The following is a 24,277-nucleotide window of genomic DNA, read 5'->3' as shown; positions in this document are numbered from 1 at the left end:
AGTTTTAATTTTCATTATATCTTAAGTTCTAAATTTCGTTATGTTTTTTTAAGTTTTAATTTTCTTTCATTTGAAGTTTTAATTTTCTTTTTTTTTAAGTTTTAATTTTCTTTCATTTGAAGTTCTAATTTTTATTATTTTTTTTTAAGTTTTAATTTTCTTTAATTTTAAGTTCTGATTTTCATTATGTTTTAAGTTTTAATTTTCTTTAAGGTCTAATTTTCATTATGTTTTAAGTTTTAATTTTCTTTCATTTTAAGTTCTAATTTTCATTATTTTTTTTTAAGTTTTAATTTTCTTTAATTTTAAGTTCTGATTTTTCATTATGTTTTTTTAAGTTTTAATTTTCTTTAATTTTAAGTTCTAATTTTCATTATGTTTCTTTAAGTTTTAATTTTCTTTAATTTTAAGTTCTAATTTTCATTATATTTTTTTTTAAGTTTTAACTTCCTTTAATTTTAAGTTCTGATTTTTCATTATTTTTTTTAAGATCTGATTTTCGCCCGGACACTCCCAGGGATCCAGGGGCAGCCACAGCTTCTCTGGGCAACCTGTGCCAGGGCCTCCCCACCCTCCCAGGGAGGAATTTCTTCTGTTAAATTAAATATGATTCCTAAATTGCCCCTATAATGGAGATTATTCCACCATGAAATGGGGCCCCCGGCACATCCAAACCAACCAAACCAAAACTAAACCCCATTCACTTGCTCCAGCCCTGAGCCAAGGCCTTCAGGTTTGTCTAAAGCCCAATTTCCACGAGTTTGAACAACAGAATGCCAGAAGGGGGAGGGTTGGAAGGGACCTTAAGGACCATCCAGCTCCAACCCCCTGCCCTGGCAGGGACACCTTCCACCCGGATTTAAGGCATCAAGGAGAAAAGGTCACAGCAACTTCCCTCAGTTGTTTGTTCTGTCTCTGCCCTGAGCATAAAAAGCAGACTCTTAACTGGAATTTGTTGGGCTTCAGCACCAACAGTACAAGGATGAACCAAGAGGGCTCAGCTCCTCTTCAGGTGCAGAAGGAATTCCAGCCAATGCTCCACATTCTGTCCCGGGATAAAAGTTATTCCCAGCACCACGACTGTGAATACAAATATCACAGGGTGTTAAAGGATCATCAGATCAGTACTGACCATATCCTGCAACAGGAGGATGCAACACACCCCCTGTGCCCACCTGGCACTGGCAGGGCACCCCAACAATCCCTTCCCAGTCTCCCAGCCCTCCCTGCCCTCTGGCACTGGGGTCCATTCCCTGTGTCCTGTCCCTCCAGCCCTTGTCCCCAGCCCCTCTCCCACGTGCCAGGGCTGTGTCACCCACGGGAGCTGGGGCTCCACAGCACCTGAAAACCGAGGGTTTAGTGGCAGGGGGTTGTGTTTGGAGGGTCCCAGAGCCAGGGGAAAACCATCCTGTCGCATCCACAAAACACCACAGCAGGGATGGGAAATTTTAAAGTTGTTCCTACCAGGAAGACTGATCCAGGCAAACACCACCTCTGCTTCATCAAACGAGCACTGCAGAAAGGTGTTACTGCTTTCCACCACAGAGGTGGGAATTCCACGAGAAAGGGGAGCCTGTGGGTTCCAGTAATTCTGTTCGGTGAACTGACACCTGAACCCAAGTGAGGTTCACATGGAATTACCCTCTGGCAGCCAGGAAACTCCCACTGGACACAGAATCATCCCAGCCCATGGAGCCCCCCCGTGCCCCATCCCCACCTTGTCCCCAGCCCAGAGCACTGAGTGCCACGGCCAGGCCTTCCTGGGACACCTCCAGGGCTGGGCACTCCAAACCTCCCTGGGCAGCCCCTGCCAGGGCCTGACCACCCTTTCCAGCAGGAAATTCCTCCTCCTGTCCCACCTGAGCCTCCCCTGGCACAGCCTGAGTTCGTTCCCTCTCCTCCTGTCCCTTGTTCCCTGGGAGCAGAGGAACAGCTCCAGCCTGGAGGAGGATGAGGGAGATCAGGGGAAGGGAACAGGACGAACCCAAACAGCAGGAAGAGCTGAATTTCCATGTTTTATGTCACTGACCCAGCCCAGCTCCAGCAGTGCAGGTGAAAAGGGGTAGAGGTGGCCTCAGAAACTCTCACTTATTCAGCAACCCCCTGATTCCCTTATGGATGTAGGTCCAGGGTTCCAGCAACTTCCCAAACCTATTTCCAGTCCTTCAACCATTTCCATCCACCCTCTCAAACCCTTTGCTCCTTCCACAGTTTTCCAGCAAGGATCCTGCCCCCTCCAAGCACTAAGGGGAACCTCTCCTGTTTGTCCTCCTGAGTCCTGTCACCATCCACGGTTACAAAATCACCCTGGAAAAGCACATTGAGCCACCTGCAGACCAGGACCTCCAAGAACTGCTTTTGGGCCATTCTGCCCAGCACGTTTTCCTTTCAACTGCCTTCATTCCTCCAACATTTCACCATTCCCCTCTGGTTTATGAGTTTTCCTCCTGGTCATGCAGGTGAGAGTTAATGGCACAGAACTCTGATCTCTGCAGGGCTCTGCCTGAAAACACCCCCCAGCACCTGCTTTTGGCAGTCACGTCGAGGCCAATGAGCTGAACTGTTTTCATGGAATCCTGGGATCCCAGAATGGTTTGGGGTGGAAGGGACCTTAAAGCCCATCTCCCTCCAAGCCCCCCCTTCACGGGTTCTTCCCCTTCTCCTGTCTAGGTGGTGCACTGTCTATTGTTTTCTAAATCTCCCAGTGCTCACCATAAACACATTATGGCAACAAACCCACTTCATTAATCAGGATTAACCTCGCAGGAAGACCCAGGCTGAGTCTGACTCCAGCAAAGTGCCAAAGCCTGAGCTCGCCTGGCACGAGTTACCTTTTATTTACTGATCAACAAGCAGCTCAGCACTGCTCAGTCATTTCACTGCCCATCCAAGTCATACTGGTAAACATGACCTGTCAGACACTGCCCTGACTTCATCCTCCCTGTCCCCCCAGCAATGAGATCATGTGGATGTTGTTCCAGGGCTCTGAGACACACGAGCCATCAGCAGTAAGCATCTAAATTAAGAAATTACCTCAAAATGCAGTTTGGATCGAAAATACAGACACTGCAATTCAGAATCCTGCTGGGTCACCTCAGAATCCCAGAATCTCTGAGGCTGGAAAAGCCCTCCCAGCCCATGGATCCCCCTGTGCCCCATCCCCACCTTGTCCCCAGCCCAGAGCACTGAGTGCCACGGCCAGGCCTTCCTGGGACACCTCCAGGGCTGGGCACTCCAAACCTCCCTGGGCAGCCCCTGCCAGGGCCTGACCACCCTTTCCAGCAGGAAATTCCTCCTCCTGTCCAACCTGACCCTCCCCTGGCACAGCTGGAGGCCGTTCCCTCTCCTCCTGTCCCTTGTTCCCTGGGAGCAGAGCCCGACCCCCCCCGGCTCCCCCCTCCTGTCAGGGGGTTGCAGAGCCAGAAGGTCCCCCCTGAGCCTCCTTTGCTCCAGGCTGAGCCCCCCCAGCTCCCTCAGCCCCTCCTGCTGCTCCAGCCCCTTCCCAGCTCCCTTCCCTTCCCTGCCCACGTTTCACAATCGCTGCCCCTGCCAAACCACAGCCCGGAAACTCCTCACCAATAACTCCTAAACCATTAGTTTACATTCTTTGCTACCAGTTCTGTGTTTCCTCCCTCCTTCAATGAGCACAGCTGGTTGTTTTTTCCTTTCCAAGCCTTGTTTTCCCTGGAACATTTGGCCAAGCATTGTTAAACTGCCCCCAGTTATTACTATTTCTATTCTGTGTTTACTCAGCTGAAGCCAATCTCAGCCTTCCAGTCTCTCCCACAGCATCTGTAGGTGCTGAGGAGCTTCTCCTGCACAGGAATCAAACCCAGTCAAGCCCTGATCTCTGGCACCTGAACACTGACTCACTGGGGCCTGGAGCAGCCCCCGGGATGAGCCGAGTCCTGCACTGGCCACAGCTCTTCTCACACTTCAAAACCATTGCTGGGTTGTTTGGGTGCTTTTTATTAGTAGTGGTTTTTTTTGTTTCAATGGGACCACTTACACAAAACCCCCAAGGTCTGTTGTCACTTCTATAAAAACCCCAGCAGGTCTTTCCCGTCCTACGTTCCTTTTATTTCCATGTGATTTAGTGTTTGATATAACCCCCCTACTGACAGTATTTCTGCACCAAGTCAGTATCTGTTGTTCCCAGAGTTGTCCTTGTAGCACCAGGCCCTATTTCCCAATACTTTGGCTTTTTAGGGCACCATTTTTTTTTTAAATTTAATTAAAGCTGTCAGCACAGAGCAGATGTCTCTGAGTTGCCTCTCTGCTGCCAGGAGCACCTGGGCAGCCATCCCAGTCCCTGCAGGAGGTGTCCAGCCATGTCCCCACTGTCCCAGTCCCTGCAGGAGGTGTCCAGCCATGTCCCCACTGTCCCAGTCCCTGCAGGAGGTGTCCAGCCATGTCCCCACTGTCCCAGTCCCTGCAGGAGGTGTCCAGCCATGTCCCCACTGTCCCAGTCCCTGCAGGAGGTGTCCAGCCATGTCCCCACTGTCCCAGTCCCTGCAGGAGGTGTCCAGCCATGTCCCCACTGTCCCAGTCCCAAAAGGCAATGTTGGGTTGAGGAGGAAAAGGCAATCCCGTGCTGGGAAGCTGAGGATTGCCTGTTCCCAGTTGGAAGCCCAAAGCAAACTTGGGGCACTTCTCAAGCAGCTCCTCCAGTGGCTCCTGCATTAAGCACAACCCCCAGAGTGAGACACCTGCTCTGGCCTTTCCCTTTCCCTGCCCTGCTGGGACTGACACACGTTTGATCCGTTAATGAATTCAGGAGTCCTGGCAAAGGGGAGAATTCCCCCAGCTTGCTGGTCTGTGGCAGAGGGAAGACTTTGGCTCCACCAGCCTTCCCTCACCAGGCCCAGCCCACCCCACCACTCCTGGCCTCCCCCAGGGCAGCGGTGCCAGCACAGGGAGTTTGTTTTCCAGAGGCATCACGGTGCCAACCACGACCTCCTGTCGGGGAGGCACAGCACGGAAGCAGCACAGAGAAAAGGAACCTAGAGAGGGAAATGTGAACGGATTTGTGATCTGATGGCACTTCAAACAGGCTGTTTTGGTGAGGCTGAGCAGCACCTCGCTGGAAGAGCCGGATTTGGAGCCCCAAGGAGCCCCACAGCACCTCCTGGCCAAGGTGTGGAGCTCACGCTGTGGACAAGGGACACCCTTGTCCTTGGGGGCTGAGGAGCCATTGGTCAGGAGAACTCCATTAATTTGTCAGGAGAACAACATTAATTGGTCAGGAGAACTCCATTGATTTGTCAGGAGAACACAGACTCCAGCTCTGGTTGAGCAGCAGCACAACTGAGAGCTGAGGGGTTTCACATTCGAGTGCGATTGCACCGAGGAGCCCAGAGCGATTCTACTGCACTGAATCAGATCAATCCCTCACTGCACAGGGCTGAAGCAAAGCGTGGGGAGAGGTGGAAAATACTCAGTGGGGAAAGAGCTGGAGGAAACAAGCACAGAGCCAAGCAGAAATCAGCTCAAAGCTGTGGTGGGCAGGAGTCCAGCGTGGCAACTACTCTTCCAGGCCCAGTTCTGGACCCTCTACGCTTTTCACACCAGAAAAAGCCACACTACAAATGAGCTTTGCAGTTCTCACCTTTCCAATATTTTGACAATTTAGCCTCCAGCTTTTCCTTAACGACCACACTGTCAAAGGAGTGAGCAGAAGAGCCGGTCAATGAAACCCCCTGGGTTTGGGGAGGGCCAGAGCAGCACAGCCTGACACGGAACGGGCAGAGGGTGTGGGACATCCAGGGTTCCACACCTTAGTTCTCCATTCAGAAACCAGCTCCAGGAGAATTTGGTATTCAAGATGTCAAAAGGAAACCAGAGGAGCATCGACTGCCCTCCCCCTCCAACCTGTGGATGATCCAACACTCATGAAAATGGGAATTCTCCCATTTTCCTTGAACTGTATCCCTGTGCTTTGTTCCTGTTCTTCTCTCTACAGCACATGCTCTCATCTACATGTATGAAAAGGGGAAGCAGAGTGACCTCAGGGCTGCCCAAACCAACACCAGTGCAACGGTGTTGTATTAAAATCATCCCATCGGTTCAGCAGGGAGGGCACAACCAGAGTGACAATAATGCCACGGAGCAGGAACCCCAGGGGGATGGACAGGGATGTAAAGCCCATGTCCCAGGCAGCAGCAACAGGCTGAACCTGCCACTGCTGGTACCAGGAAACGTTAATTTGCAAGTCAATCAGCTTAACATTGTTCTGTTTGTGTCATTTTAACCTGCAATGGGTGAGACAACAGAGCCTGATCCAACACGAGGGGGAGCAAAAGGTGCCAGTGGTGAGAACTGGCAGGAGCTGCAGCAGGACACAGCCAGGCCTGGGGCCAGCTGCACACCAACCCTCCTGCAGCTCCTCTGGTGACGGGATGCTCCCAATGGAACCACTTCAAGCAGTGTCTCAGAGAAACACTCCCACACTCCTGAGCCCGGCACAGCCACCATTCCAAGCCCAAAGCCCCCGTTTGCTGCCCAACCCCAACCCCAACCCCAACCCAGGCACCTCCCCTGGCTCCCAGAACACGGCCCCAGGTGGGTACTCACACGATGTGGGCCAGGTCCAGGGGCTTCTCTGGCTGCTCAGGGAACAGGGGCCGGGGGGGTTCCCTGCTGGGGACGCAGCCCAGGGACCTGCTGATGGCGTGGCTCAGCTTCTTCGCCGGGGACTTCTGGGGTGGGCAAGGGAAACAAGAGTGAGGGGGCTGCTGGGAAGAACAGGGCAGCACCTGCAGTCAGAGTGTAAGAAAGGCACAGGGCAGAACATCCAGAAATACCCAGTTCTGCCACACCATTCCTGGGAAATCCCTGCAGGCACTGCACAGGGGAACGAGGGCTGGGGGGGTTCTTTTGTGCTCCAATATTGAAAACTGAAAGGAGTTTAACAAAATTAAGAACTAAACCAATTATCTGGGGGCTCTGTCAGGAATTAAAGCGAGGGACAATCACATCCCATTAAGGGATTTTTTCACTCACTCTCCAGGTCCTCTGAACACAGATGTGTTTGGAGGGGAGGAGCAGGATAGGAGCAGGTCACATCCCAGTTTTCTGTCCATTATGGGCAAAGCCAAGGTGGAACACAGTGTTGGGACAGATAGGAATGACCAGTTTCTTCATTCCCTTTCACAAATTCATTCTGTTGGACAACCTCACTGGAGCAACGATCCCAGATCCTCAGGAACACTGACAGGCTGCTGACAAGCACTGCCAGACCCACAGGAATGGTGACCTGCCCTGAGTCATGTGTGCAAAACGTGGTTTAAATCCCATATCGACTTACAAAGTTAAGTTTTAAAATGTAATTGTGTCCACTGAGCTCCTGGCAGGGATGTGGGAGTCCTGGGAGTGGTCTGGTCTTTTCCAACCTTAATGATTCCATGATTATGGGCCCTGGCACAGGCTGCCCAGAGAAGCTGTGGCTGCCCCTGGATCCCTGGAAGTGTCCAAGGCCAGGTTGGACGGGGCTTGGAGCAACCTGGGCTGGTGGGAGGTGTCCCTGCCATGGCAGGGGGTGGGACTGGATGGGCTTTAAGGTCCCTTCCAACCCAAACCATCCTGTGATTCTCTAACACTAATTAACAATTTCAGACTTTGAAAAAGCTTTCACGAGCCCAGTTTATGCTCTTATTTATCTCCAGCTCTCAGTGGCAGAGCAGGCTGGTGTGACTTTTATTTTCAGAGGCTCCCAACCCCTTCCCATTCCCTCCTGGCACTGCCCCAGGACTGCGGAGCTCGGCCAGCTCGGCTGCTCCGCCCCATCCCCTTCCCCTGGGAGCGCCTGGCAGGGGATCCAGCCCGGATTCCTGCCTGGAATGGCACAGCCGTGACTCAGCAGGGCCTGTGCTGCCGTGGCCCTTGGGTCAGGGTGATATAAAGGATCCCAAAGGAGCCAGCACAGGAGTGCAGTGCGGGCACGAGGTGCCCTCCCCGGCCCAGGCACGCCTGGGTTCGGGCTCCCTCCAGGAGGTGAAGTCACAGCAACTCCTTCCCCTGTCAGTGACTGTCCAGCTGCCAAGGCACCCGGGAAGGTTTCTCCTCTGCATTGTTCCAAGTGCTTTGGGACATCCACGTGTCCCTTTGGCTCCAGCTCCGGGCCAGCAGGGCTCTGCAGAGCCCAGGGCAGCACCAAGGACACCTCCTGCTCCCCAGCACAACAGAAGGGCAGGGGCACCTGGGAGACTGGGAACAATTCCTTGTTGGAGAGGGCTGTCCAGCCCTGGCACAGCTGCCCAGGGCAGAGGGGGGGTGCCCATCCCTGGGGGGATTTAAAATCCCCGTGGATGTTGGGTCAGTGCTGGGGGATGGCTGGACCTGATTATCTTGGGAGATCTTTTCCAACCTTAACAAGCTCACGATTCTGGGATTTTCATAAACGTTACCAGCTTTCTGAAATCCTTCCTTCAGCAAATTCTCAGCCTTTTTTACACATTGAGACCCACCAGTGCAGGACACTCCCCCTCTGCCAAATACCTCAATAAACACCCAAACCAAACAGTTTCTGCTCCTTTTTCATCCTGCACAGAACAGGGAAACCCTCGGGAAACGTTTGCCACGGGTCACTGCAAGGGCTTAAGGAACCAGCACCCCCAGGGCCCTTTCCAGGGGTTGCTGTGCCTGACTCCATCCCACATTCCCGGGCTCCGTGTGCCCTCTGCTGGGAAACGCAGCCCTACAAACGGATTCCCAGGGCACCGGGAATCGGGGCTCGCGTGACCTGTCCCGGCACACACAGCCGGGAACGGGCGGGAGCGCCCCGGGATACCGGGGGGATACTGGGATACCGGGGGGATACTGGGATACCGGGGGGATACTGGGATACCGCTGGGGTACTGGGATACCGGGGGGATACTGGGATACCGCTGGGATACTGGGATACCGGGGGGATACTGGGATACTGGGGGGATACCTGTGGGATACCTGTGGGATACTGGGATACTGGTGGGATACTGGGATACCGGGGGGATACTGGGATACCGCTGGGATAGTGGGATACCAGTGGGAACCGTGTGGGATACTGGGATACCTGTGGGATACTGGGATCTGCGTGGGATACTGGGATCTGCGTGGGATACTGGGATATCTGTGGGACACAGGGATACCTGTGGGATACTGGGATCCACGTGTGGGATACTGGGGTACCTGTGTGGGATACTGGGATCCGTGTGGGATACTGGGATTCGTGTGTGGGATAGTGGGATCCGTATGGGACACTGGGATCCATGTGGAATACTGGGATATCTATGGGATACTGGGATCCACGTGTGGGATAGTGGGATCCGTATCGGACACTGGGATCCGTGTGGGACACTGGGATCCGTGTGGGATACTGGGATCTGCATGGGATACTGGGATATCTGTGGGACACAGGGATACCTGTGGGATACTGGGATCCACGTGTGGGATACTGCGGTACCCGTGTGGGATACTGGGATCCGTGTGGGATACTGGGATTCGTGTGTGGGATAGTGGGATCCGTATGGGACACTGGGATCCGTGTGGGACACTGGGATCCGTGTGGGATACTGGGATCTGCATGGGATACTGGGATATCTGTGGGACACAGGGATACCTGTGGGATCCTGGGATCCACGTGTGGGACACTGGGATCTGTGTGGGATCCTGGGATCCGCGTGGGATCCGCGTGTCCCATGGCTGGGGCCGGACACAGACACGTCCAGAAAGGTTTAATTTTGCTTCCAGGCCGTCTGAATGGGAAACTAAACGAGCCAGAAACATGAGAGACACAATTCCTGTGCCAATGCCAGCAGCAGCTCCCGGAGCATGGCTGGGCAGGGGAAGGGGCTGGCCCTGGCTCAGATCCCATCCCATCCCCTGTAACCATTCCCAGAGGTGTCCAGAGGTGTCCTCGCTCCAGGAACACCTGAACATGCCTTTGGTTTGTTTATCTCTGCTCCAAAGGCACCGGGTAAGGTGGGTTTTAAGCCACAAACATTCCATTATTTACAGCAGGAGGAGCGTCCTGACCCACCCCCCAACCACATCCGAGTATTTCGATTATAATATTAAATATCAAATAATAAATTTAACTGGAACGTTAATGACAATTTCAACTGACCCGAAATTTACTGCTGGCAGATTGTTTAAGCTCAACAAACCGACCCCAACCCCCCCAGCCAGGATGAGCTCTGGCTAATCCCCAGGCTTCCGGGATGAACAGCTGGATTTTGGGTTCTGCTGCGTGCACAGAACTCACTGAACCCCGTCCAGGGCCATTCACTAAAACCAACATTGAAATGGCCCAAAAGGAAACATTTGCAAAGTGTCTGAAGGTTTTTTTTATCCCCCCAAACAGGCCCCAACAAGCAACATTTTCACGCAGCAAAACCTCTTTCAAAAATAGGTTTCTACCTGAACTTATAAATATAAAATCACTATAGTAATAGATTTTAATATACTCACTGGAGTAATATATATATTTATATGTGCTAAAAATCTCCATATTATGTGATTTACAGCATGAAAAAGCTACCAAAGGCAGTTCAGAACTTCAGAAGAAAGAACCTATAATAATAAGTGTATTAATAATAACATTCCCAATAAGCATAATTACTAATAAGTGTGTTAATAATAACATTAATAATAAGTATGAGGTACTTATTATTAGTACTTATTCTAGGTCACATGGCTCCAAAATACACCAGGCAAGACTGAACCAGTTGTGGCTGCACTGAAAACCTGGGAACAGCCAATCCCTGGTTTGCCTGTCCCAGAGCACCTGCTCAGCTGGAGCACTTGGGCTTTCCCCCAAGGAATTCTTGTGGAGCAAACACACAGGGGAGTCACTGAACCAGCAGCACAGTCCACATCCAACACCAGGACATGCTTTTTTAAAATCAGGATTCATTTTCAGGTTTTGTGAAGTCAACACGTAAGAGTGGCAGAAGTTAAAGAATCCAAAGAAATGGATATGGAAAAGATCTCTCTCTCAAAGGTCCCTCTTCCAGGCTCAGTTTATGGGAGACAGCCCAGTCTCCTATAAACAATTTCATACATCCCTGAACTCTTCAGCCCATTTTAAACACTTTTTTGCCTGAAATAAGCAGCAAATGGTTCAAAAGGCTCAGAAATCAGTTTCTGGAGCTAGAGCCAGGAGTATTTTAGCCTCCTTCTGGTTGCCTTACCACGTCCTGAAATCCCTGGCAGTGTCCAAGGCCAGGCTGGAGGGGGCTTGGAGCAACCTGGGATAGTGGCAGGGGGTGGATGAGCCTGAAGGTCCCTCCCCACCCAAACCAGTCTGGAATTCTATGGCTTAGATACACCTTCATACTAAAAATCCCAGACTGGATTTATGTACACTTTAAGGGGATAATAATAACCTACTCTTAGCTCAGATTAAACATTCCACAAGTTTAATACCCACAGAGTTATAAAAAGGACAATATTTAAGGCTAAATTTTCCTTTCTCTCCCGACTCCTGACTGGTATCCAGCCCCAATTTTCTAAATTTAACAGCAATGCTATAATGGCACTTTCTTGTGAAGATAATTACTAATTATAATCCAATCACCATTTGAACTTCTCTTTGAATTTAAGTAAAAGTTTGGCTTTAATCTTTTGCCATAAAATAGGTTTTTCTGCATAAAACTGTCCATTATTTCTTGAGCTGTGATTATCAAGCTGCATGTTATTGCTCAGATGATTTCTTTAAGGTTTTTCAATTAAGAGTTTTCCAGGCACATATTTACACCTGGCAGGAGAATGGCAATAATGTGTTTTTCTCTTAAAGAAATACTGTCTTTAAAGGTGCCACTGGATAAAATACCTGTGTAAGCACAGCATCCATGGGAACTGGTTACCTTTCTGGGCAGGACAGCAAGGGCAGTGTTTGGGGATTTTTAAGCTACAAGAGAGGACAGTGTAAGAAAAGTGGGACTGATGTGAAGAGAAACACCCACGTTGAGGGGCTGAGCAGGACCTTCAACAGCACCTGAGCCCAGGGACAGCCACCAACAAATCCACGTTGTGGGGAACAGAACCACGGGACTGTTTGGGTTGGAAAAGCCCTCCCAGCCCAGGGATCCCCCTGTGCCCCATCCCCACCTTGTCCCCAGCCCAGAGCACTGAGTGCCACAGCCAGGCCTTCCTGGGACACCTCCAGGGCTGGGCACTCCAAACCTCCCTGGGCAGCTGTGCCAGGGCCCTCTGCCCCAGCCTGGGGTGTTCCAGGGGGTTGTGGTGACCCAGGGGCAGGACCCGGCACTTGGCCTGGTTGTCCCTCACACCACTGACCTCAGCCCATGGATCCAGCCTGGCCAGACCCCTCTGCAGGCCCTTCCTGCCCTCCAGCAGACCCACATCCCACCCACCCTCGTGTCATCCACGACCTGACTGAGGTGCCCTCGACCCCCTCGTCCAGATCATCAATGAAGGTGTTAACCAGGGCTGGTCCCAGCTCTGATCCCTGTGTAACCCCACTGGAGCCCATTCCCAGCTGGATGGGACTCCATTCCCCACCTCTCCCTGGGCCACCAGCCAGGTTTAACCCAGGGAAGAACAAACCACAAACCCAGCACTGTTCCCATTTACACATTTTGGCCATTTTGGGGACCCTGGAAAGCCCCGGGGTGGGTTTGTGGGCTAAAGCCTGTGAGCTCCAGCAGGAATGAGCAGGGGGTGGCTGCTGCAGCCCGAGTTACCCAGGAGGAGTGCTCCTTCATCTGGTGCTGGTTGCTGTGGGGGCCGCTGGCGTGGCCTCGCCAGAAGCAGCTCTGGCAGAGCTGGTAGTTGTGGCACTGCTGGCACCGGTACCGGAACCCCATCATGCTCTCACAGTGGCAGTACGAGCACTCCACGGGGTGGAAGACTGCCAGGAGGGGGGAAAAAAGGCAAAGGGAAAAAAAGCATGAAGTGGAATTCAGGGAAAGCTCCCAAACCACCCCCAGGGCCCTCAGCACTCGTTATTCTGGGTGGGATTGTGAGAGCAATAAACCAAAGAGGAACATCAGAGTGAGGTGAAGGAGACTCTACCTTCCCATGGGAAATGTATCCTGAAAGGTGAGGGAGAGGGAGCAGAACCAGAACCAGGGCCTCCTCATCCTCACAGGGAAGGATTCCTCCTCATCCTCACAGGGAACAATCCCTTCCCAATGTCCCATCTCTCCCTGCCCTCTGGCAGTGGAAGCCATTCCCTGTGTCCTGTCCCTCCATCCCTTGTCCCCAGTCCCTCTCCAGCTCTCCTGGAGCCCCTTTAGGCTCTGGAAGGGGCTCCAAGGTCTCCCTGGATCCTTCCCTTCCCCAGCTGAGCCCCCCCAGCTCTCCCAGCCTGGCTCCATAAGTTCTCCCCCACCTTTTCAGAACTGTCCCTTCTCTTCCCTGGCTCCTGCAGCCAGCAGAGGTTCCCACTGATAAAAGGGGACAAAAGCACCACAGTGTCCTGAACCAAAGAGCCCAAACCCTGACAGGGTGATCTGGGAAAGCAACAAGACATCTGATAAAATAAACCCTGAGGCACAACCCCCCCAGTGACAGCCCCCCATGGGCTGCCAAAGGCCCCACAGCTGTGGGTAAAGAGGAGACTGGAGCAACCAGCATCAGGAATATGGGATCAGGGGCAAGGCATCTGCCAGCAAGGTGGAAACCAAAGGGGTGGGAGCTCTTTGGGGTGGCTGCAGGGCTTTTTGGGGTTTTACTTGCATATCCCATTTACCATTTTCAACATGGGCGAGTCTGTGCATGAGAGGGAGCCACACAAGGCACTGGGGGGGAGGATCAGCCATCAACGTGTCCAAAAACATGTTTAGCATGATCTTTTTCTGCAGAGAAAAGAGAAAGAGAACTTGATTATACAGAAAAATTCCGATTTTATACACCAAAAACTACTTCAGCCTTAAAATGTCTCTATGGCACAACTTGTGCCTCCCAGGAACACTTCACAGACTGTCTGAGAACCCTGGAATCCCAGACTGGTTTGGGTGGGAAGGGACCTTAAAGCCCATCCAGTCCCACCCCCTGCCATGGGCAGGGACACCTCCCACCAGCCCAGGGTGCTCCAAGCCCCGTCCAACCTGGCCTTGGACACTCCCAGGGACCCAGGGGCAGCCACAGCTTCTCTGGGCACCCTGTGCCAGGGCCTGCCCACCCTCCCAGCCAGGAATTCCTTCCCAATATCCAATGTAAATCTGGAGCCTTGTTGGTTCTGCAATCAAAGGTTGTTCCCCACTGTGTCATTTCCCCAATACACCAGCTGCTAATTAACTCACATTTAGTGACTACAAATTTCACACCTAAACACTGCAAAAGTATTTCTTCTGGAACATCACCATGCCCAGAGCCTGAACATTTAATCTGAGGCTTAAGATCACCCAAGTTCATGTTTACAGTTGAGTTAAATACTATTTACATTATCTCAGATGAGAGACAAATCACTGGAACAACTAAATTACAGCTGAAATCGATTTAAAAATAAACTGCCTGTAAAGAAGGTGTTTATTTGGTACAGACCCAGTTGAAAGGAATTGCGAAAAAGCTTTAAAAAGATCAACAGAAAATAGTAAAAATGCCATGTTTCATGTTTTGGAGAAGAAATGGCTCATCCCTGCTGCTCTGGGGTGTGACCTCAAGGAAGGGAATCAACTACAGTGGTGTAAAAACCTTTAATTGCCTGTTTTAGGCTGTCTTAAAAGTGCCTGGGATACCAGCAACCCCTCCCTCCAACCCTGCCCAGGCCATGGACTCGATGCCCCAGGAATGCCAAGTCCTGGAGAGGGAACCCTCACCTGCTGAGGGAAGCAGGTCCTCACGGAATGCTCCGTGTAGCCGAAGGAGGGCCCCTCAAACACGGCCGTGGGGAGCTTCAGAACCTCCCTCAGAAACTGGTCAAACTTGGTAAATATCATTAGTCCGTTGGAATCTGATATCTGAGAGAAAATATCTGTAAGAAAATATAACAAAACCCCACAGTAAATACAGATTTGTTACGGGGAAAAAAGATTTCAATCCGTTTGAACCCCGAGATGTTTCTGTTTTATCCAGGACATAATTTCTTGTCGCCTGCTATCAAGATAAAATTTATAAATGCATGTATTCCAACGTGCCATGATACAAATCCTCCTGTTTCCTCCATCCCACCTCATCCAGTCCAGAGGAAAGATGCTGCCAGTGCACGAAGTGGGACAGAAAGGGGGCAGAGCAGGAGGAGGGTTACCCAGCATCACACCTTCAGTGACCCCACAGGAAACCCCCTGAGGAGCCTCCTCCAACCAAACCAAGTGTCAGAGTGCCACAGTCACACCTGGCAGCACTCCAGGGAAATGTGGGAATGGAAGGAACACAGCATCACAGGATCATGGAATCACTGGGGTTGGAAAAGCCCTCCAGGATCACAGAGAGTCCCCCCTGTGCCCCATCCCCACCTTGTCCCCAGCCCAGAGCACTGAGTGCCACGGCCAGGCCTTCCTGGGACACCTCCAGGGCTGGGCACTCCAAACCTCCCTGGGCAGCCCCTGCCAGGGCCTCACCACCCTTTCCAGCAGGAAATTCCTCCTCCTGTCCAACCTGAGCCTCCCCTGGCACAGCTGGAGGCCGTTCCCTCTCCTCCTGTCCCTTGTTCCCTGGGAGCAGAGCCCGACCCCCCCTGGCTCCCCCCTCCTGTCAGGGGGTTGCAGAGCCAGAAGGTCCCCCCTGAGCCTCCTTTGCTCCAGGCTGAGCCCCCCCAGCTCCCTCCCTTCCCCAGCTTCACCAGGAGCCATCAGGAGCTGGGGTGCACTGACCCCATCCCCAAGGGACAGCACAGGAGCTGTGCAGGAGGGCAGGTGGGAAGGGGAATCAGATTCCATGTTAGATCTGAAATGTTTGGAAGAAATCCTTCCCTGTGAGGGTGGGGAGGCCCTGGCACAGGTTGCCCAGAGAAGCTGTGGCTGCCCCTGGATCCCTGGAAGTGTCCAAGGCCAGGCTGGACAGGGCTTGGAGCAACCTGGGCTGGTGGGAGGTGTCCCTGCCTTCACAGGAACTCATCTGTTCCAGAGCCAGTGGAGTGGCCTCAGTGTCCCTCTCCCAGTCCCTCTGTGCCCTCAGACACGGCAGGAGCTGGGAATGCTCTGTCTGCTCATGTCCTCAGCATGCAGGGAAACAGGCCTGTGCATGTGCAAGCAGAGAGACCAGCTTCCAACCATTCATGAGATGAGAGAACGTTAAAGATACAACTCCCAGGATTTCCAGAGAGCCTCATGCTCCAGCCGAGCCAGAGCTGCCAACCTGCTCAGGAAAGGGCTGGGATCAGGGGGACAAGGAGCCTGGAAACAGGAGTTGTTTGGTGATGGAGTGAGCCAGGTGGGAAGGAAAAGGGGAAAAACCAAGTCAGCATGTTCCTAATGATCAGAAGAAGGAATAAAGAACAAGAGAACAGCTGAGGCAGAGAGATCAGAAGCCTGTTCATCCCCAGAGCAGATGGTCGGGCTGGCACATTCCCGGCACGTTCCTCCCCTCCCTGAGAGTCCCTTTGCTCTCAGCAGCCTTGGATGAATTTATTTCCTCCAGCAGAACTGGTTCGAGGAGCAATGGAGGGGTGTGGATGTTTGGTGCCCACCACATCCTCGGGGAAATTTAAAGCAGAATTGGTCTCTGCTGCTCCCATCTGTCCCTGCCCATTCCAGTTGCTGCCCTTCGGCTCCTGCCCTGGAAGGGGAGGGAACAGCTGGAAGGGGGAGGGAACAGCTGTTTCCTATTCACCACCACGTTGCTCTCCATGCTTTCACAGAACACTCTATCACAGCAGTTTTCTCTGCAGCTTGAGGAATCTGCTCCATCTCCTTGTCCAGCAGGACTGGGGGGTTTGGATCGTGGGCTGCTCTGCCCCACACCAGACCTGTGGAGACAGCTGGGGAACACTCCCTGGCTCAGAGAGGGAATGCTGGACATGGCACTCAGTGCTCTGGGCTGGGGCACAAGGTGGGGTCAGTCACAGGCTGGACTCCATGGCCTGGGAGCTCTTTTCCAACCTCAGTGGTTCTGGGACTCACGGGTCAGCGTCGGGATCGCCGACTCAGCAGAGGATCAGCTCCCAGAACTTAATACACCAAACACGTGTGGGAATGCAGCTATCTCCTGAAATGGCTGGATTTATGGAGGATACTCACATCTGAGTTTGTCCAGGATTTTCCCACCACACATGGTGGCCAGCATGGCTTTCACTGAGAACACCGTCAGCTTCCCGTGGCCCTCGCTGTGGGAAAGAGCACATGGTGAGGGATTCCAGCAGGGAATGGCAAGCACTAAAGCACTTAAGGCCTAGGAAGGAAACGTGTAAATCATTATACTATTCTATATATCCATTATATCTATATCTGCATTCAGTACTAAGGACTGCCAAAGCTATTTAATGTAACTTTCAAACAGGGATAACACCAGCATTTTTAATGCACTGCAAGAGTTAACAAGTGTCTAACCATAAATCAAATTTCCTTGCAGAATTATGAAAAATTCCCAGATAAAGAGCCTGACATTTGTGTTGCCCATCCCATAACTCTTCTGTAAAACAGTGCTAATTCATTTTTCCATTAAGATCCATTTGTTCATTGTGAAACTCCTCATTTTTCTCTCTGCTGCCCCCTGTTAGTTTATTTAAACTTTTACTCCTTAGTTTAAACTCTTGACGTCCAAACACACATTTCATTCTAAAAACAAGCCCCTGAACTGACAGGTAACAGAGAAGCTGTGTGAGATCCTGGAGACCCCCCATGGGACAGGGAATACTGGGAACAATGTTCATTTGCAGCTGAGGTGATTAAAGCTGCTGTGCTGTGGGAGCAGTGGCACCTCTGGGGAGTCACTTCTGCACCAGCAAGAGAGAAGGGATGTGGCTCTGTGGAAAGCAGGAAGGAGCCACCCAGCACAGCAGGATTGGTAGGGACAGACATGGGGGGTATTCCTGCTTCCAGGAGGAAGTTGAGGAAGAGATGCTGTGGGAGAGAAGGCACCAGGAACACGAGGGGAGGCTGGGTGGGTTAAAGCACAGCACAGCTGGGCAAAGGTGGGGAAAAGCTGCTGGAATTCTGAGCAAGTTACTGGCAGACAGAAGTGCCCCCTGTCCCTGATCACAGACCCCCAGCAAGGAACTCAAAGGTAAAAGGAGAAACCCAACTCAAATAAATTCCAATGCCTGTCATTAAATGGGCTGGACAGGTAATCTGTACCGGCATGGAAAATACACTGAGGGGGGAAACACAGGAGGAGTGTGGGGAGAGATCCAGAGAAACCAGAAACACTTCTGAAGGGAGACTGCAAAGAGCTGGAGAGGGACTCTGGACAAGGGCTGGAGGGACAGGACACAGGGAATGGCTTCAAACTGCCACAGGGCAGGGAGAGATGGGAGATTAGGAAGGAATTCTTGGCTGTGAGGGTGGGGAGGCCCTGGCCCAGGTTGCCCAGAGAAGCTGTGGCTGCCCCTGGATCCCTGGGAGTGTCCAAGGCCAGGTTGGACGGGGCTTGGAGCACCCTGGGCTGGTGGAAGGTGTCCCTGCCCGTGGCAGGGGGTGGAATTAAATGAGTGTTAAAGTGGCTTCCCACCCAAACCATCCTAAGATTCCAGGATTCAGTGGGAAGGAGATGGGCATTAACACCTGCCTTGGACACTGTTAAGAACAGGATTATCTGAAGTGGATTTTGGCTCATGGTACTGAGGGACAAGGTCTGATGTCAACAACGGATGAGCAGCCACGGGAGACACCAGGAAGAACCAAATCCCTTGTGTTTCCCTTTCACACTCAGAGTTAGTCTGGAAATATTACCCTCTGGTAACATCTCCCATTCCATGGTGAGGAAAAGGCTCTCAGGCTGAGAAGTTCCTGAAATACAAGGGGCTGTTTCCCTAATACAGACTCAGTGTCTTTTAAACATTCCCTCTGCAGAAGAGGGAATCTCCTGGAGCCACAGCTCTGGGAAAAGGAATGGTGATCCCAGGCCATCACTTGTTGATACCCAGCACCCTTTAACCACTGCTGGAAAAAACTAAACTAAGGGAGAAAATTAAACACCTTCTGTATTTACTCCAAGGAACATAAACAGAATAAAGTTCACAGTAAAGACCTCAACTGTCCTATTTTGTTTCTCCTTTTACAAGAGCTTTCCCAAAGGAACAAGTTGGCACTCCCTCTGCATGTGAAAAGAGTAAGACTTTACTACAGGGAATCTGAGAATGGTTTGGGTGGGAAGGGACCTTAAAGCCCATCCAGTGCCACCCCCTGCCATGGGCAGGGACACCTCCCACCAGCCCAGGTTGCCCCAAGCCCCATCCAGCCTGGCCTGGGACACTTCCAGGGATCCAGGGGCAGCCACAGCTTCTCTGGGCAACCTGTGCCAGGGCCTCCCCACCCTCCCAGCCAGGAATTCCTTCCCAATCTCCCATCTCTCCCTGCCCTCTGGCAGTTTGAAGCCATTCCCTGTGTCCTGGTACTCCAGTTCCTTGTCAATAGTCTCTCTCCATCTTTCCTGAAGCTCCTTCAGGTCCTGGAAGGCCACAATTAGGTGACCCCAAAGCTTCTCTTCTCCAGGCTGGACAATCCCAGCTCTCCCAATCTTTCCTCATGGCAGAGCTGCTCCAGCCCTGGGATCACCTTGGGGCCTCCTCTGGACTGTCTCCAGCAGCTCCACGTCCTTGTGCTGCTGTTGCCCAGGGCTGGAGGCAGCTCTGCAGGGGGGTCTCAGCTGAGGGGGCAGAGGGGCAGATCCCCCCTGCCCTGCTGCCCACCATCCCTGTGGGATCAGCCCAGGACATGCCTGGAATTGCTGTTCAAAAAGTTCATCCTCTTCAAGCCTTGACTTCCACTTCTGTCTGAGCAAAGCTCAGCTGCCAATTCAACCCTCCAGTCTCAGCCCCCCTCCCTTTTGCTTTTTAAACACACTAACTTTATATCAAAGGAGAGTTCGGGTTTGAGTCATTTTTGAGTTAAATCAAGTGCCCAAAGCCAAGAGTGCCTCCTCCCAGGACACAGACTCGCCCTTGCAAAGGAGATCCTGGTGCCATCAGACACTGGGCTCCTGCTGACACTGTTTATGCACCAAGAAAACCCCCAAACTCCTCCCCTGCAATCTGACAGGGGCAGTTCTTGAGCAATTTGCCCAAATCTTTGCCCCAGTGCCATTCCATCTGCTGGATTCCCAGCAGAAAGAAAAAAGGCAAAACTTCCCTTATGATTTTGGATCTCTTGTAAAAACCAGGACTGGAAACAGAACTGGAGACGTGTTTGAATCAGAGCAGGCCTGTGTGTGTGAGGCTCCTTCCTCATCCTCTGGGTCCTCCTGCCCAGGGCTCTGCAGCAGACACCCCCAGCAAGGGTGTCCACGTGGCTCTGCCCACTCACCCTGACTCAAACTGCAGCTGGCTCCTCATCCAGCCCCAGGCAGAGCTCCAGGACAACTCCCACTCCTTGCCTGTCCCTCCCAGAGAGCCACTGCAGCATTCCAGCTGTGCCAGCCCTCCCACCACGTCCTCTCCAGAGGAATCAGACTCCAAATTCCTCCTTATGGGGCACCCAGTCAGGCTGAATTCCCAGGAAAGGTCTGAGGGCTTGCTGAAATGTTGGCATTGCCCAGGGAAGCTGTGGCTGCCCCTGGATCCCTGCAAGTGTCCAAGGCCAGGCTGGAGCAACCTGGGCTGGTGGGAGGTGTCCCTGCCCATGGCAGGGGGTGCCACTGGATGAGCTTTAAGGTCCCTTCCCACCCAGACCATTCCATGACTGTGACTGTTCCTGTCTGGCAGAAAGCTACAGGCTCTGAGATGGTCCCACCAGCACAGCTGGAAGGAGCTCCAGCACTCTGTGCCTTCCAGCAGCACAGAGCCAGCCCAGGGATGCAATTCCAGCACAGAGCCAGCCCAGGGATGCAATTCCAGCAGCACAGAGCCAGCCCAGGGATGCAATTCCAGCCCAGAGCCAGCCCAGGGATGCAATTCCAGCACAGAGCCAGCCCAGGGATGCAATTCCAGCCCAGAGTCAGCCCAGGGATGCAATTCCAGCAGCACAGAGCCAGCCCAGGGATGCAATTCCAGCAGCACAGAGCCAGCCCAGGGATGCAATTCCAGCACAGAGCCAGCCCAGGGATGCAATTCCAGCACAGAGCCAGCCCAGGGATGCAATTCCAGCCCAGAGCCAGCCCAGGGATGCAATTCCAGCAGCACAGAGCCAGCCCAGGGATGCAATTCCAGCACAGAGCCAGCCCAGGGATGCAATTCCAGCAGCACAGAGCCAGCCCAGGGATGCAATTCCAGCACAGAGCCAGCCCAGGGATGCAATTCCAGCACAGAGCCAGCCCAGGGATGCAATTCCAGAGGCACAGAGCCAGCCCAGGGATGCAATTCCAGAGGCACAGAGCCAGCCCAGGGATGCAATTCCAGAGGCACAGAGCCAGCCCAGGGATGCAATTCCAGAGGCACAGAGCCAGCCCAGGGATGCAATTCCAGCCCAGAGCCAGCCCAGGGATGCAATTCCAGCAGCACAGAGCCAGCCCAGGGATGCAATTCCAGCACAGATGTGCATCTTTAAAAACTAACTGCCTGCCACGTTGCTGAACTCCTGGAGAGGGAGCCTCAGCCCTGCCTCTCCTCCTGTTCCTGGTTCTCCCATGCAGCATCCCAGCTTCTCCCTCAGTCCCACATGCCAGGCAGAGGAAGGAAAAGGGAAGCTGCTGCACCGTGCTGGGATCAAAAGTGCTGCTGGGGTTGCAGAAAAGGCAGAGCTCTGCAGGGTTGGGGAAAAGTGGGGGACAAAACCTATCTGTAACTAAAGCCTTGATCTTTTGAGGCAGCTCCCCAGAACATGACCATTTCTGGTTTTAAATTCTATGTTTTCTAGTGTGATCTGAGAATAACTAAACCTTTAGCCAACCCTCACAAGTTGTCTCTCAACTAAGGCCAAATCAGATCAGAAAAGCCCCTCTTGGTTCTGCTGTCCCAGTGTCCCTGCTCTGAGCTCTGTGCTGGTTTAATCCACCCTCAGTGAGACAGGGACTGTTCTGAGGTCTGGGACTTTTTGAGGGACAAGCCCAGCTTCTGTTTAGTGGCAATAAGAAGCTGTCACATGAGGAAAGGATCAAAGCCTGGACATCACAAACAGAACAACTATTTGGCACGTTCATTGCTGGGGACTGTCTCGGGTAAAACCCCTCACTGGGGCAACAGCAGAAGACAGATCCTGCTGAAGTAACAGCTGATGTTGAAAACAAGAAGACCAAAAGTAAGAAGTGCCAACCACAGTGAAGGACCTGCAGAGCCCACAGAGGCACAGCCACCCCAGATCAGCAGAGCAAACCCTGCAGGAACAGGCTGTGAAAGGAACTTGTAAGATCGGACATGAGGAAAGGCCTGGGGAGAACCCTGAGCAAGAAATCCAGCTGCTCCCAGCCAGGAGATGAGAAGTGGCCTTTATGGGCTCCCAGCACACTGGAAGGGGACCCAAACTGACTGTCCAGACAAGGCAGCAGCAGGAAAGGTCCTTTGGAGCAATCTTCCACAGAACACATTCACTCCTCACACCAGCGCTAAACCACCAGGTCCCAGCACGGTGTCACCGCACACCCAGCTCAGCCCACGGCTCCCACCAGTCCCACAGGGCTCGGAACCACTTCAGGAGGAGAGGTCTGAGGCCCAGCCGTGCTGCTGTGGCACTGCCAGTGCCCGTGGGCACCGCTGTGCCACCGAACCCCCGCGTGTGGCACCCACACGACTGCCAGAGCCTCGGGGAGCAAACCAGAGCAAGGATACAGCTGGAGCATTACTAGCCTGTCATATGCTGCTACCATGAAGTTGAGGAGCAGGCTGATGGACTGCTCTACACTGATCTGGTGAGTAGAAGGAAGGCGTTTGTTTAGCTGGTAGTAGATGGATGAAATGATTGTTTCTAGCCGGGACACGTTGATCTCTGTGTTATGATCCAAAGTGTTAAGGCCATTATCTCGGAAGGCTTCAATCATATTCCAGATATCAACAAGGTGAACTAAAAATAAAGGGGAAAAAAAATTAACTTCTCTTCTGTAAGGCATGCAAGGTCACTCTGATGGCACTGCTTGTGAAAACCGGGTTAGCTTTTCTTTAGAATGAACAGTTATTTGTATCCAGAGTGAGAGACAGGCTCCTGAGTTCATACTCACAGCTGTTTAAAGGAACAGAGCAGTGCCCAGACACCTCATGTGCCTTTTATTCCACCCTTCAACATCTGGGAGCTCTGTCAGAAACAATTCCTAGAGGAGCAAAGCCATCCCCCCCAGCATGCAGTGTGTTTTAGCAGAGTTAGAGACATCAGCCACGAGCCCTCCCTGGGAGGGTGGGGAGGGTGGGGAGGTTACCCAGAGAAGCTGTGGCTGCCCCTGGATCCCTGGAAGTGTCCCAGGCCAGGTTGGACGGGGCTTGGAGCAACCTGGGCTGGTGGGAGGTGTCCCTGCCCATGGCAGGGGTGGGACTGGATGAGCTTTGAGGTGCTGCCAAACCCCAAACATTCCATGATTCCATGATATTCTAAATTCACTACAAATTGTTTACAGTAATTTGGAACACCCTCGTGCTGACTAGCAGAGTATCGAAGGAGGAACTTGATGTTCCAGTTGAACTGTGACTGTTTCCAGTTGATCCAGTTGCCAAATCCTGAGCATAACACAGGTCTAGAACTCCAAAGCATTTTTCCAAATTACCCTGCCACATACAAGCACACATCTAAGGAGTGTTAACAACGGGGAGAAAACGTTTCCCAAACCACAGTTTGGGGAAATCTGCAGAACCACATGAAACAGTATTTTGAAATGTTTCAAAGCTCTAAGTTATGCATGAGAGCAGAGGAGACATCTAAGGATCAACAGCAATCCAAGCTGAACGTGATCCAGCAGCTACAGAGGACAGACATGTGTGTTCACCACTCCTGGGATCTCCCCAAAAAAGGGTTTGAACTCAGGGTGAGCTGGAACATTTCTCACATTCAGCTTGTCTCTATTTCTCACATAAAAGCTACACAAGGACAGAAGCCAAGTTGTAACCCCCACCCTGGCTCAGACACAGTTCCCAACTGCCCAGCCTCACCCACAGATCCAGGGATGGCCAAGGCTGCTCAGGGCATGGGCATCACTGAACTGGGCCAGTGCAACGTCCTACAGTCAGCATTTCTTAACACCTCTCTGCTGCTGGAGAGATTTTTAATCCTGGACCATGAGCTACAGCCAGGAACCAACACTTCTGCCCAGCACTGGAAATCTCCGAGCCATCCGCCCAGCGAACGGTCACCACAGCCCTGCGACACAGCCCGGGCTGGGGGGA

General features: G+C 52.4%; 1 protein-coding gene across 5 annotated transcripts in view; it reads right to left on the bottom strand.

The window, feature by feature from the left end:
- Positions 1–556: 556 nt before the first annotated feature.
- LOC114003216 (dystrobrevin beta) overlaps positions 557–24,277 on the bottom strand; it is a 37,677-nt gene continuing 13,956 nt past the window's right edge. The window contains exons 5-11 of one of the 5 annotated variants that reach the window (XM_027749914.2): positions 22,757–22,970; positions 17,121–17,206; positions 14,763–14,917; positions 13,694–13,799; positions 12,684–12,850; positions 6,574–6,698; positions 557–1,080 (exon numbers count right to left, since the gene is read on the bottom strand). In XM_027749914.2, coding sequence (XP_027605715.1) covers positions 963–1,080; positions 6,574–6,698; positions 12,684–12,850; positions 13,694–13,799; positions 14,763–14,917; positions 17,121–17,206; positions 22,757–22,970 — 971 coding nt within the window. In that variant the 3' untranslated portion in view covers positions 557–962. Of the gene's footprint in view, positions 1,081–4,280; positions 5,004–5,533; positions 5,659–5,959; positions 5,976–6,573; positions 6,699–10,486; positions 11,888–12,683; positions 12,851–13,693; positions 13,800–14,762; positions 14,918–17,120; positions 17,207–22,756; positions 22,971–24,277 lie in introns of those variants that run through there. The other 4 variants (XM_027749912.2, XM_027749915.2, XM_039390453.1 and 1 more) reach the window with 4 other exon arrangements.

This window comes from Pipra filicauda, unplaced genomic scaffold, assembly GCF_003945595.2.
Source record: "Pipra filicauda isolate LSUMZ 115617 unplaced genomic scaffold, ASM394559v2 scaffold820_size145981_pilon, whole genome shotgun sequence".
Lineage (NCBI taxonomy): Eukaryota > Metazoa > Chordata > Aves > Passeriformes > Pipridae > Pipra > Pipra filicauda.
The sequence above is the reverse complement of the archived record's forward strand: the minus strand, read 5'-3'. Positions and strand labels throughout refer to the sequence as shown.